Source organism: Rissa tridactyla, chromosome 7 (assembly GCF_028500815.1).
Source record: "Rissa tridactyla isolate bRisTri1 chromosome 7, bRisTri1.patW.cur.20221130, whole genome shotgun sequence".
NCBI classification, from domain to species: Eukaryota; Metazoa; Chordata; class Aves; order Charadriiformes; family Laridae; genus Rissa; species Rissa tridactyla.
The window spans coordinates 41,950,358-41,964,971 of NC_071472.1; the positions used below are offsets into that span (position 1 = coordinate 41,950,358).

Here is a 14,614-nt window from a genome sequence, read left to right on the forward strand (position 1 = left end):
ACACTGGCAGAAGCTATGACCTATGATTTTTCTTTTATTTTTTTAAATAAGATGTAGAACTGAGTTCTTACCTGACCATCCGTGGCCATCAACATGAGCTGATAGTTCCCATAACTGTTCACTGATTATTTTTTTTTTTCCCCCACGCCTCTGCATTCAGTCCCTTTTGCATTCTGCCTTTTTCTGCCCGCACACCAAAGAGTGAGTGCATTGGCAGGAATGCTAATTGGAACAGTGAATGGCTGGAGCAGAACAGTCACAGAATGCAAATCTGTAATCATTTATTTCATTGTGAGCTCCCCAGAGAAAGGACTGTCCATCATGACGGCTTGTGGATAGTATTGGCCATCAATAAATAATAATTGTAATGATTTTATGGAAAATTTAAGCCTGAAAGTTCCTTCAGGAAAGAGAATCACATCAGAGGAGAACATCACCAACAATAAATATCCACTGTGGCACAGAAGACGACTTATTTGCTGGATAACTCTGAGTAAGAAATACATTTTAAAAAATAATAAGCTGTTTATGGACAATTTGTGGGCAGTAAAAGGGCAATATTCCATAAAAGGCCAGGTCTTTAATTAATGTCCAAACAGTCTGTGATCTCCCATTGCTCCTGTGAAGCGCAACAGTTTAATCCTGGTTTCTTGGCCAAATTCCAAAAGCATTTTCTACAGACAGTTACTTGTAATTATTCCCAAGAATTTACATTAATGTCACAGCCATAATCACGTGCCTGTATAGAACATATAAATCATTTTAGCAGTGCTCTACGAATTGCACCTCTGTCCAGAGAGCTTCAAAAGATCAGCCTTTAAAGACCAGAACTTTGCACAGCAGTGAATAACCTACCCAGTGAAGCGTTCCTGGTTTTAGGAACCTCTGCGCTCCATGGTGATGGATGGTTGGCCTTGGCCACAGTGGATGAGCTCCTCCGCTTACTAGGGGAAGGAAGGAAAAAAAAAAAGAAAGAAGATGTCACCTGTAACAACTCACAGAGTTTCTTACGATTAAGGGTACACTTAACTACTGTGTGACTCAGAATGGGTCTATGGCTGGATTTCATGGCAGATGTGTTGAAATCTGGGTTGTGCAAAAGCCTGGTTCCTTCTAGAGGCCTGGCATATCTTTAGGGGAAGCACGCTGCAGCACACTCAGGCACAAAACAGACAGAGGGGACTGCACTCGTGCCTGCTCTGCAGGAACACCAAGGACAGGCAAGGCTTGACATACGTATTGGGTCTAATCTTAAACAAATTCCCACTTCTGGAAAGAAGGTCTCATTGTATCAAGTCCTCCACCAACATACGCTCAGCAGAATAAACAGTGCAGAATGTCATGGCACTGTTAATGACACTCCGACTGAGCAGAGAGGCCTTAATGTAAGCTGGAGCAGCTCTAAACTGTAACAGCAGGTTGCATGTCCCTACCAAGAAATCCCTGAAGACATCAGCTCCTTATTTCATCCTTCCCAAACACTTCACTACAGGGGAAAAGAAAGGGTGGATGACGTTGTACTTAGTTCCCTTTTATTAAGGGAATCAAAGATGAGAACCTTGCCCATTTTCTCTGCTGGCCACTGGTATGACAGAGTTTTAGGGCAAGTTTAATAAGAGCTTCAGTGAGTTGCACAATGGGAGGGCAAAAAACCAGCCTGAATATTACAAGCTTTAGAATATTACACAACAATATACCCAGACAGTGAAGGGTTGCAGTTCAAATGCTGTGCCTCTGTGACAAACTCACGCATGGTGATTCTGCTCCTGAGGCAGAGCTGTATCTCTTCACGTTGGCTTCTGGAGCTTTCCCCTACCCCGGCAACCTTCTGCTGAGGCTTTACACTCTGCTGTATCCTGCTAGTTTTGCCATGGCTACTTAATCGTTGGTGTTTTTTCTTGTAGAATACGGTATATTTCTAAGGCTGACATTGACCACACAAGGGTAGGTATGCCCACATAGCTGTATGATACTTCACACAGCCAACTTCTAGCATCAATAGTGGTCAAGATGCTTATTAATGACTCATGTGACTTGAGCTATAGTTTGGCCAAATCCTTTGATTTTCAGTTGGCAGGAAAAAACAGTTATTTCCTCAACAGCTGTACAGAAATCGAAAACAGAAAGCAAGGAGGATTTGTAGCTGCTGAAACCCATGGAAGACCTCCAGCTTTGGCGCCAGAAGTTCCCATTTCTTCATTTCAATGCCCCAAATTAATCATTGTTTGACGTGCCCAGGGAAAAACAATGACACTGAGGAAACAAGTGAAGAGCTGCGAATCCAGGCATCCAGTCCCTGTGTGGCTCTGCCCTCTTCTGCTGTGTGACCTTGAATTTGATTAGGATTCACCTTGTGTAACTTCAGTCATCCACATATTTAGTCAGTCAAACCCCTTCTAACCAGTGGAGAGATCCTGACCACTGACTTGGCCCAGGAAATCCCAGTCCCTCTGCTCTGACTAAGGAGGACCCTTAAGGAGTCACCAACCCTCAGGATCCACCATCCTGACTGATGGGCTCTCTGGTGGAAGGCATGGGGCCCACCGTAACTCTTTAGAATCTCAAGGTCTGGTCAAAGGGGACTTTGAGGGTCTGACATAGCCACTTTGGAGCAGCCTCTCACCTGAAAGTAAAGATGGGCAACCAGGGACCTCGTATGCGAGATGCCCAGGTTTTTAGCTCTTGATCAAGAGCAGCATGTTCCCCAGGGGTGTGCCAGAACCAGGCAGCCAAGATGTAGAAACAACCCTGGCTGGCATGTCTCAAAGCAAATGCTACTTGGCTTCAACTGGAACATCAATGAAATTGAAATGTCTCCACTGAAGAACGTTTCAATTTCAACAAACCGCCATTCCAACAAAACATGCCCGGCCAGCTCCACGCTGCAAACCTACATGCTTTTGTGGGCAAAAACTGTTTCTTCATTTTCATTTGTTTCCCAATATATTTGATGCAGAGAGAACACCCATTCTGGTTGGCACACGGAGGACGTGCTGAAAGGGCAGTCACTCCAGACCAAGCGTACCTCAAACTAGAGCTGTTGGGGAACATTTACCACTTCCACCCAAAGTGTCCTGAACCAATCACCGCAGTGGCAGATCACCATGCTGGGCTGCTCTTGGTACAAGTCTTATACACTGACACCCTGTAGGACCTGACCAACAGTCATGCAAAAGAAGTTTCTTTGCTCTGATCTGGGTAAGCAGAAGCATTTTTCTCAGGGAGCAACATTCTCTTCTACTATCAAGCCTGGATCAACTGACACACTACCGATAGCTGTCCCTAACATGGATATTTTTAAGGTGTGCCATGTTGCAGCCCATATTCTCATTTCTAAGTGTTCAGATATCTGAGATGTATCTGTTGTGCACATACTTGCACATACATGCATGCGTGGCTGCTCCCTCCACCTCAAAGCAAGTTTTGCTTTACAGCTTGTAACACCCAGATAATATTTAGCCTCCCTTACAGTCTGAGAGATGAGATATCATTAAGTCTTGGCAGCAGATCCTCTGGTGTGTACGGTGTGCCTTTACATCTGGCATCTGAATCACACAGCACGGTTTGCAGGAACGGGAAGAAGCCAGCACTAGGAAGGTTTCGGGGTGCAAGATAACCTGGAAGAAGGAAGAGAGAGAAAATACCATTATTATGATGCAGTCATGCCATGTGTTTCTATCAGTATGTGCTACTTTCTCTTCCTAAACCATGGGCTTGATTCTCAGTTTCACTGACGCTCTTTTACTCCACCCTGGCAGCACTATCTGACAAATCCCACGAGAAGTCACCCCTCAACACCGACAGAGCCACGAAAGGCTATTTAATAGGAAAAGGAGTCAAGCTATTTGTCGGTAACTGCAACTGCAGATTTTTTCCCTCTGCTCCGAAATGCAAGAAACAGGCAAGAAATTACAAAAGCACCCTAGGTTTATGATATTCGAATTCCACCTTTAAAAAATAAAATAAAATAAAAGCAGGTGCATGGCCAAGGTAACCTGAAGCACCCATAAGAGCACGTTCTCCAAGACTTGGTTGGATCAGTTTCTATGCGACACCACAAGCTTCAGTTTCAAGTCAGATTGTTAAAACAGGGCTCTGTCTCAGCTTTTACCACAGGAAGGGGCAACAGTCCCAGGACCAGCAGCCTCCTTTGCTTTTTTGTGCAGACCTGCCCAGGGAAGGGAGAGGAGCAATCTATCACCACCACCTCTCCGGGTCTCCTGCCATCTCAGAGCATCTCTTGTACCATCTGCTTGGTGACCGGTGACGCTGGCAGCCACCACTGCGGGGTGAGATGTATGTCCCTGTCTTCCATTTCTGCAAACACAGAGTGGACCTGGGCAATTAGAGACTTCAGTATTTTATGTGCCACTTGCCCCATGCTGCTTACTGCCAGCCCGCAGAGTTCACCGGCTGCTTTTCCTCTCAGTGACAAATGCTCTAATAAATCTCAAAACTCTTTTGCTGGATCACAGCAACATATTATTTAAAATAATAATTTGGAAAATTACCTGGCAAAGGACATTGCTATTATTTCTACTAGGGAAAGGAGCCAGATTTACAGAAGGCCCGCAGGCAGGCTTGTGGTAATTGATTACCTTGCTCTTTAGTCTCCAAAGACAACCTGTGACTCTCGCCCAGACACAGATTTATCTCTAACCCCTCCAACAAGGACACCGTACTACATTTGTACTACATTTATTAATTATAGCAGTGGTCAAAACCCAGATGTTCCCCAAGGGGATGGCAGTGATAGGTGGAGTACGTGGCTGTCTGTCTCCTTCAAGGAGACTTGACTTTCCTGAGCACAGTTGGTCACAGCCCATGAGTGTGCACTGCATTTTGGGGTCAAAATGCAAAAAGCTCATCATTTAGCGCGGGAGTTCCCACTGCTTCGGGCCAGATACCAACTGGCACAGAGGCTGCTGAGACCTGCACAGTCAAAGGCACCCATTTTGAGTGGTGGTGTGATTCTCTTGTATACCTCAGCAGAGAACTGCCCTAGAAAATGAAAGGAGATACCCTGCCAGAGGAGAAGGCTACCTGCTGTGGGAAGCTCCCCCAAGACTCCCTGCAGCCCCCGGGCAGTTACACAGCAGGCTGAGCCAGCTCCCGGTAATCACAGAGCACCAAGGAGAGTAAAAGATTTCTCTTATCCCTACAGGCAGCCCTTCTGGTGTTGGGGCCAAAGGACCAAACACATGCCACTCTAAAGGTTTTGAAGTGTAATTAAGTCTGCTGCCCATGAGGGAAACTTTAGAGTAGGGCACTTTAATCTGGAAGCATCCTTGTGTGAATATCCCTGCCGTGTCTGGGACGTTTGCCCTTTGAGATCACCAATTATAGCCCTGCAAAATAGCATTTTGCACACACTGGCATTTTTCTCTCATCTTCCTTCTCATCTCCCGCACCCTCATTCCCATGCGGGAAATTGACTCACACCCCAATCCAAAAATGCACACCACAGACCTCACTTTATCAGTGTCTCTACCAAAATGCAGCTTCAAAGACCTGGGAAGCCATGAAGTTCAGGATGGAGAGCATAACCACAATGAAGTGAGACAGGTAGGAGCCAGGAGGGAAACGGCTACAGTTTCCAGTGCCATCCACATCTACCAATGACAAGCAGGGCCAGGAACTAAGCTCACGTCTCTTGGGCAACCTGGAACAGCTAAAGCTGTGTTAACTCCTAGCTGGACAGCAAAGTGGGGAACACAAGGATGGGGCTGGGAGCTTGAGGAGCACTGGTCTTCTCTGGAGAGACACGAGATGTTTACAGAGTCAAGCATGCAAGAGATCCTGCTGAATCCTGAGCAGCGAAAGACACTTCCTTGAGATATAAGTAGCAATAACAACTTCTAAAATTAGACTCAAAGGTGGTATACTTTGAACTAAGTGGACAATTAAACGATCAGTTGCTGTATCACAAATGAGGCGTACAGCATCAGAACCTGGTGATGATGCTGTACGCCTCTTTCTTTTCTTTTCTTTTAAAAGAGCAGTCTGCAAAATGAAGAGACAGGAATTCATGACCTGAAGTCTGGAAGTGCTGCTACTCATGGTGGTGGCACAATGCCTGTGAAGACATCGCTGGCCCAATACGATTGATGTATTCAGTGAGGCTCTACCAACTTGCATCAGATGTTGAGCATTTTTCTGGTACCTGGTTACCACCATGGGGCCTGATCCATCACTGAGTCACTGCAGATGTGAACTGGTGCAACCCCATGTTCTTGGCCCAAAAGCAGTGGCAATGCCAAAGAGGACTTTTCTGGAAGATGCCTGGACTCTGACAGCAGTTAGAAAATTAGAGAAGTTTTTCAAGAAAGACCATGACACAGAGAAAAATCTGAAATGTCTGGGCCAAATTCTCAAGTGGTGTAATTTAGACCTATGCTGGTTCTTAACCCTGATTATCCAGCACAACCACGCCCTGTGCCAAGCACACAAATATAACATATTCCATCTGTCAGGATAAACTGAATTGTTATGTTGGCTCTGCTGCCTGCATTGGTGAGATCTCCATCTACTCCAAAGGAAGTTTAAAGACCTGGTTCGGATGCAGGCACCCTTTCCGCAGACACCTACTGCTGGGAGATGAATCCCATCCTTGCTTTCTCGTGTGCCAAGCTGATGGTGCTGAAGGACCCACACTGGTGCACACTGCCTTCTTTATGCACCGGCCCCACCAAGGCAAAAACAGTGGCCAGGCTGGTGTGACAGGTCTGTCACTCCCAGATAACAAGCAGTCAACCTCACCACCCTCGGAACCACCAAGCACTTGTCCCCCTGTTCATACTGCCTTGAAAATCATGTCCTTCAGGGGCCGCAGAGGCCAACAACTTAATTTAATAGAAGCTGAGCAGCGCAGTCACAGGAAGCTCAGCTTCTGAGGGTGCTGTCTCCTTGGCCGGTGTGTCTGAGATAAGAGCAGAGGCACGGCATAAGGCACTGTGCAGGAAGCATGGCTGATTTGGGTGTCCAAGCCCCAGGCAAACAGTGTGGCCTCAGAGCCCTTTCCTGTAACTTCCCCTCACCCTGCAAAGGAAGGAATTTACTGATGAGGAGGTGAGTCAAGAGATGAGTGCACTCCCTGCTCCATCCTCCTGCCCTCCCATCCCCTTGCTGGTGGTAAGGAGATGTGACTCCACGGAGCCACACGGGCTGCTCTGCCCACACATACAAATTCATCACGTGTCTCGGCCCCGTACACCACCGCGAGGACGGCCAGAGAGGAGGCTGGCTCCTGACGCCCTTCAGCGCTTCAGGAGACGTTCGTAACTGCCTGTCCCTCCCTCGGCTGAGATTTATCCAGCACGTCAACTCAACGTAAGCACTACCTGTAAAACATTATTGACGGAAAATCATAAACGCTCTACAAATTTTAAAGGACAGTGTTTCGATGGGGATAGTTTCGCAATCTGAAACATCATGCTTATCACCATTAGTGGCTTTTACAGTATTTCTACTGTTGGGAATCCCTTCAGTCTTCCACACACTGCACAAGGCAGCTCCTTCTTCCACCTAAGTCTATGGCCATGCCATATCCAAGGGGTGTGGATTTCCCTAGCTCTGTATTCCCCAACTTTATGATGCCATGTCCCACAATACAGCAGAAACACAACACATGACATCATTTTTCATTCTCCTTGCTGCCTTTAGCTTTAAATCTCTTCATTTTCTAAAATGACAATTACCTTTGGAGGGTCTCACTACGCTGCCTATGAGCCAAGCGGGAGAGATCCCTGCACCCTCTGCTGCCCCACGTCTGAGCTGGGAGGTCACTAGCACATTTCTTGTCAAATCGACTTGTCTGCAACCAAAATCTGAGCCCAGATCTGTATCGTGTTAGTAAAGACGGACTTCTGGGCTTGCCAGCAACAGAATCCCCTCTCACTGAGAGCTTTGATTTTCTGTCACCATTGAAAGAAGGGCGCTGAATCTAAGGAAAGTAAGACGCATCCCAAAGGGCAGAAGAGGCCAAGGGCTCAGCGCTGCATGGGCTGGCTGGTTCTCCCTGCTCAGCGGGCCAGCCACATCTCCCAGAGCTGAAAAGAAGGCATGAACAGCAGTAATAATAAACACAAGATGCATATAATTAATACACGCATGCCACTGGCAATTCTGGCATTTCCACATTTGCTTTCATTCAGAATAAAATTAAGAAAATTAATATCTCTTGCTTTCCTGAATGTTTTAAATTCCAACTTACTTCCCTTCAACACAAGCAAGACATTTTGTTTTCTTCAGGTAAAGGTGCTTGGTATAATGATGATGAAAAATGTCAGAGCAATAATAAATGTCACACAAGAAAGATGAAAATTACTATTTCACTACAATCTACAAGATTAATTGAAATTGACCGAAACGTTTAAATCTAAATGGACCATGTTTTACGTTGCCACATTGATTTTGCTTCTTTCATTGCACTGAGGTTTCAGGCATCGGCGTTAGCCGAGTCCAAGCAGTCATTTCAAGAAAGCGGGCATTTCGGTGGACTGCAGGCGCTGTGGTGTAAACTAGCACCAGTTCACTCATTGCGCTGCTAAATACCTCCCTTTCCCTCATTGTCCCAGTCTCAGCTCTGCTAATCCGAGAGACGCTAACTATACCGCAGCCCCATCATTTGAACATGCAAAACCCCCTTAAATCTAATGGAGCTGCACGGACCGTGTCTTTTGCTTTCAAAATATCGCCCATGCATCCCTTCTCCCTTTTCCGCCCATGCTGTATGTCTGCTTTCAGGGCTTCCTACCTTGCTCTGCCATCCATCCTGCAAAAACAGACAAAAATCTATATTCCATTTTATTCCTATTAAAGATGCAGGATTTCCATTATGAGCGGCGGCTACTTAAATACATTTAGGTACATTAACTGTATTTTCTTACTCCTTTACCATTAATTTAAAAAGGCACACTGAATTCTTCTGTTTTCTATCCACCCATAGTTTAGTGTCGTGTCACTACCCCTCCCTGGGCATGAAAAATTCTCTTGGCTTCAGTTTTCACACTCCAATAATGCATATACCTTATCCATTTAGTCCTTCCGTCTTCCTTCCATAGTTCATAAAAAATCCATACAAATCTTAACTCCCCCACTGGTGAATTAGAGGCATTAATGAGCAAACGACTTCATTAGGAAGTATTGTGTTTAATTGGAAATGCATTCAATCACTGCTAAATCATACAAAGAGACTTAATAACTGGGGCTCTTCAGCAAAGAAAAAGATGGCCAGAAAGTGGTTTGACAGAGTAATAAATAAGATCATGATCAGTGATGAAATGGGTGAGTAAATGATCATTCCTCACAACACAGGGACAAAGAAACACAACGAGATCATGAGGCAGCAGCCAAAAGGGACAGAAAGTACCTTTTTTTAACAAATACTAAAATGTTGTGGAACTCACTGCCACAGGGTGGTGTATGCTGAAAAGCAGGCATTCATTTAAAAACAAATTAGACAAATTCACAAAAATAGATTTGTCAGCGGCTATTAAATATGATCACTTGGATTCAACCTCTTCAGCTTCTGGCTGAAGAAACCTTAAACCTTTGAAGACCTTGTTTCTAGTGGAGGGAGCACCCTGTGCTTTGCATTCCCACCCCTCGCCCCACCATCCCCGAGCGGCAGCAGGGGGTCTGACCCAGGGTGACAGTTCTGTTTATCAGCTGGGATTTATATTTATCTAAGAAGTCACAAAACAGACAGTGAAAATATTTATTGCTACGGTGATCTCCTCCCAGTTTTCTAAGCAAAATGTTTAACTATATTGTGTACGCACAACCGTCTCCTTTCTTCTTCTTCCTTTCTAGTCTTTTTCCATAGTCACACAGCATTGCTGTAAACTTTATTCTTTTCAACAGTCAAGAAAACAAACATGCCTGTTTCATGACATGATGCTGAAATTGTTTCTCTTCAACTACATGTAACTGCCCATTTCCAGCTTTGTTCACATCTGTTTATGCGTAACAATTTACATTGCCTATTTTTTGTAGAAAGCTTTAGAATAATGCCAGGACTTTTGATCTTGCTCCAAAAACTAAACTCGATCATCAAATCTATGGAATAAGACTAGTTTTGAAGCAGGATTTTTTTTTTTTTTACTTTTTTTTTTTCCAGACATGGAGAATGGTCCAAATAGCAGGCTGGTCTATCCCTTGATGTGTATGTATATTAAAAAAAAAGAATATTTAATTGCCATGGCACAGGAACTGCTGTGACATTGTGACATTTATGCACTCTGAAACTCACATCTGACCTCAAAGCTGGAGAAAGGGGCCTGCATGTTCCCGGTTACCTAGGTCTTTTGTGGGAGCGGGACCAGGAGAGAAATGTCAGCTGAGCCTTTCCTTTACCTTTTTCACACCCCAAGATCAATGCCCACGCAAGTCCTACACTTGTTGCAATAAAAAGGGGGCGAGGACAGTAAGTGTTACAGTTCCTGGCAGCACAGCCCCAATCTTGTTCTGTGCGTCCAAAGTGCACAGCACAACAGTGATTAGCCCTACTGATTTTAATGGGATTACTCAGACTTCGGGTTAAACACACACTTAAGAGCTCTCCCGGATCAGAGCTAATGGTTTGGTATTGCACTGTCCCTACACTGTTGCCTTCCATATTACAAAGCCCATTTTTAAAACCATTCCAGAGCTAGCAGGCAATTTCTTTCACCCTATTTTGGCCAGCAGAAAGGCTATTTACCTCTGGAAGTTCACTTAGTGAGCAGACAGCACTGAAAAAAGATTCCCTGAGCTCACTCCAAAGTGCCTCAGTATCTATCGTACCGGAGTCATTTTTTTGTTCCTCTGTGAGCCTCCATCCTTGCTGTCTGTTCGGAGAGGTTTGTGCTGCAAGGTGGCACACGGCGCAACGCCCTGCTGCCCGCGTGTACCAGCACAGGCTGGATGGCAGGCAGCGCGGGGAAACCTTAGTTACAATGATCTGGTGTTAGCCCAAGTCTCACCATCCCTGAAGCACATGCATTCCCCCACTGCCTTCCTATCGTGCTTTAAGCAGTGTCATCTGTGGCCCTCTTCCCCTCAACTCTAATTTGATTACTTTTTTTTATTTTCCTCCATGCAAATCAAAGATGTTGTGAGCATCTATTGCACATACACCAGTTCTCCTGTGTACCACACAGCCCACCCTGATTTACAAGGCATACACCCACTACCTAGCTCCTGTTTTTCTAACTGCAAGCTCAGCAGGACCCCAGAAAACTCCCCTCAACCCCCCCAGAAGCCCAGTGCGTGTGGGTGAGACTCAGGGCCTTGCATTTTCCATCTTTATAGCAACAGCACCCTTGTTTTCTCGAGTGTCCCAATAACTAATAACTATGACAGCGAGATCCCAGCAGGAGACAACTCACTGCAAGACTCCTCCCTGTGTTGGTGGCTTCAATGGAGGAAGCATTTCATTGCCTAATTCTTCCCTCTAACATTTCAGGCTCTGCAAATAAGACGACCAGCCCAGAGCAGACGGCAACTACTTCCACGCTTATTAAGACTAGGCAAGCTAGTTTTGCTCGCCCACAGACCTTCACCTTCCGCCCCCTTATTTAATAAATTAAAAATCAGCACTTGAATACGAATGTATTGCGTTCACATACTGATCAGGGAGATGGATCATAAAGACCAGAGAGCATAAAAATTGCAAAGGAGCAGGAGAAAAAGGACGTATAAAGGGAGGAGAAAGAACCCCCAAACCAAACACAAAGAACAAAGGAGGGAAGATAGAAACCTTCTAAGAGGTATTGCAAATTCAGGGCAAGATGGGGAAATTACAGAGCTGATGTCTGCCCCCCAGGGCAGGGCTGATGGGGAGGGATCGTGCTGGAGGTCGACTGCGTTGTGGAGGGATGCCCCATTGCCTGAAGCGCAGACACACCACGAGAGAGTGGGAACTGTACAATAGCCTTTTTCCTACAGGGCTTTTTTAAGCAATATTTAATGCAGGCAAGGCTAACTTGGTCTTGCTGTAATACGGCCAACTTGCTCCTGTATGTATGAGCAGCAGGGCACTGCACAAACAGGACCTAAGAAGAGAGTGGGAACATTTCCCAGCTAGAAGCCTCAAAGTAAAACCCTAAACCCATATCTAGACTCTGGGAAAAAAATTCTGCACAAAAGCTGTGTTTACTAAACCAATGTTGTTCAATGCTGGGTGCCTCCGGAGTCCAGGTCTAGATCCTTTAAACAAAAGTGACCTGCCTTCCAGAAACACAAACATCAACAACTGGTAACTTCAGTGGAAGCCAAACTGCTCAGTACCTTTGGAAAAGTACTTCTGTGCTTCTAGATTCCATCATCTGGATTCAGATGCTTCAGGAAGTCAATTAGAATTAAACGACTGCCCCAAGGCCCTGTTGTAATTCAGTGAGGAGGAAAAAACACTGGTACCACAGGAGTTCCCGTCTCCAACTCTATACATCCTTCAGTCACACCTCACAAGGCGGAAGAGTCCGTAGAAAGAAATGGAGGTGTGGAGGTTTATGAAAAGGGAGGCATTACAAACATCACAGTGCTGTCTTCAGGCTCTTGGTCTCCAAGCTACGTGGAAGCTTGGACAAGTCACAGGGAACTGTATGCCGGACACTGCTTACATAGGAAATCAATATATATGTCTATTCCAGCAAATGTGGGGATAATTAATACAATTCATAGCCCCCTTCAGTATTGTTTCAATGAAACAGAGTGTTATCTAGCAGTTTGCTCCCTGGCACAACAGCAGCACAACAAAATGAAACAAAACAAAGTTCATACCAAAGCAAGGAGGGACCTGATGAGGCTATTTTGCTAATCACACTGCAGTTGGGCACAGACAAAAATCTGTGTCTAGAGAAGAGGAGAAAACTGACAGAAAAGAAGGGGAGAAAAATGAAGCAATGTAAAGGAAGATGAGGAGTGGGGCTGCTCCACCTCAGGCAAATGGTGAAGGAGAGCTGGAAGTCTGATGTGTGCTTGCCTGTGTACAGAGTAGGTTGAACTCTTGGGGTGACTTATGCCTTGCATAAATACCCATGACCTATCCAAATGAATGGAGTGGCCTCTGTAGCTGAGCCACCATCTCAACTCCCTATAATTAGCATGGGAACCTATTAATTTTTCCACACCAATGGGAAGAAGATGAGTTCAGGTCCCTCCAAATATGAAGCAAATTCCTTTGAAGTGCAAGCATCTTTTCAGAGCTTTCTCATCTCCAGGATGGTATCTCAGAGGAAGGACAGTGCTGTGGCCCACCTTGCTCCATGCCATCTGCCCTCACACGCGTCCTGGCAGCCACAGCCATCACTCACATTGAGAATTAACCCAGATCAAGGTTCTTCTCTGTTAACTGTGGGACAAAGTGAGTTTAAGGGTTTCTGCACCAGAGCAACATGCTGGGATTGAGGCAGGGAACTGTCAGAGCTAGAAGTGGTCTGAGGTCCTCAGCTCAGGAGCCCCCTGGATTCCTCTAGCAGCACACTGCTACAACAGCCAGAGGGGCACACACCCGGGTGACATGGACGGAGGGCGATAGGCACTGCCTGCCATCTGCTTGGCAGAGAAGACACCTTGCACCCATCACCACCAGCTGCCTTATCCCCTTTCCCAGTGGTATGGAAAAAGGGATCCTATCTGCATTATTGCTTTTCTTCTAAGCTATATAGAGCATCCTGCCCCTTTTGCTGGCACTGCCCTGACGAGGGTAACTCATGCCTCAGTTACCTCTAACACGGTAATAGTGTTTCCCTCCGCATGGGAAGGCTCCATCTGCAGGTACAACAAGCCACAGCCTCTCTCCTAAGGCATCTCAGGTCTGTGCTCTCTGATTGATACTGATTTTTCCAACTAATTCTGGACCTGTTCAAATCGTAGCTACCGATCACAGTAAGACTGAATGGAGAACAGTTCAGAGACTCTCCTGTCCTGGGCCCTCTCCCAGGACCACCGCAGAGACAAGAATGAGAATAGAGTATGAATATTTGCTCCTACGTAGTGTTGTGTCACACAGCTCTGGCTCTAAACTAGACCTAAACAGCTCTGCCGGTACTGGCAAAGAGTCTAGTGCTCAACTATTATGATATTCCCCCAGAATATTGGCTGCAAAGAGCAGCCTTGCGGAGCACTCCGCTGCAGAGTCTATCATGAGTATCTCTGAGCGAATGCAATACACCCTGCAGGCATCTCCATGGGGGTGATGAAATCTGTATGAAAATTCTGAAGTGAAGGGTAAGATGTGCTTCACTGAGAAGAGTTCAGGCGACGAATCCCCTGGCAGAAAGAATTTGGTGGATTTTAAGACTAGACCCAAGAGCGCAGCTCCCTTCCATGAAGAAGGATAAATATCTGTGAATGAGGCATGGCTTCTGCAGCCCACTGGATGTCTCTTGGAAAGCCAGGGGGAGCAGCGCGCTGGGTCTAACAGGAGAACAAGGTTTCTACCACATCTTCTCCCCAGCACTGAAGAGCAGGGTTTCTGAATGAGTGGACAACCAACCACACCCAAGAGAGCTTCTACGGAGAATAATGATGAGGTCAAACCGACAGGAGGCAGAGGAGGAGAACAGAAAAGGAAGAAAGCGGGTGGGGAGGGCGTGACAGGGTGTGACAGCCCTCGTTAAAGCAAGGAGTG

General features: G+C 45.9%; 1 protein-coding gene across 6 annotated transcripts in view; it reads right to left on the reverse strand.

The window, feature by feature from the left end:
- ABCA12 (ATP binding cassette subfamily A member 12) overlaps window positions 1-14,614 on the reverse strand; it is a 117,242-nt gene that overhangs the window by 67,179 nt on the left and 35,449 nt on the right. For all 6 annotated transcript variants that reach the window (XM_054209544.1, XM_054209545.1, XM_054209543.1 and 3 more), the window contains 2 exons: window positions 3,470-3,617; window positions 856-944 (listed from right to left, as the gene is read on the reverse strand). In XM_054209544.1, coding sequence (XP_054065519.1) covers window positions 856-944; window positions 3,470-3,617 — 237 coding nt within the window. The remainder of the gene's footprint in view (window positions 1-855; window positions 945-3,469; window positions 3,618-14,614) is intronic.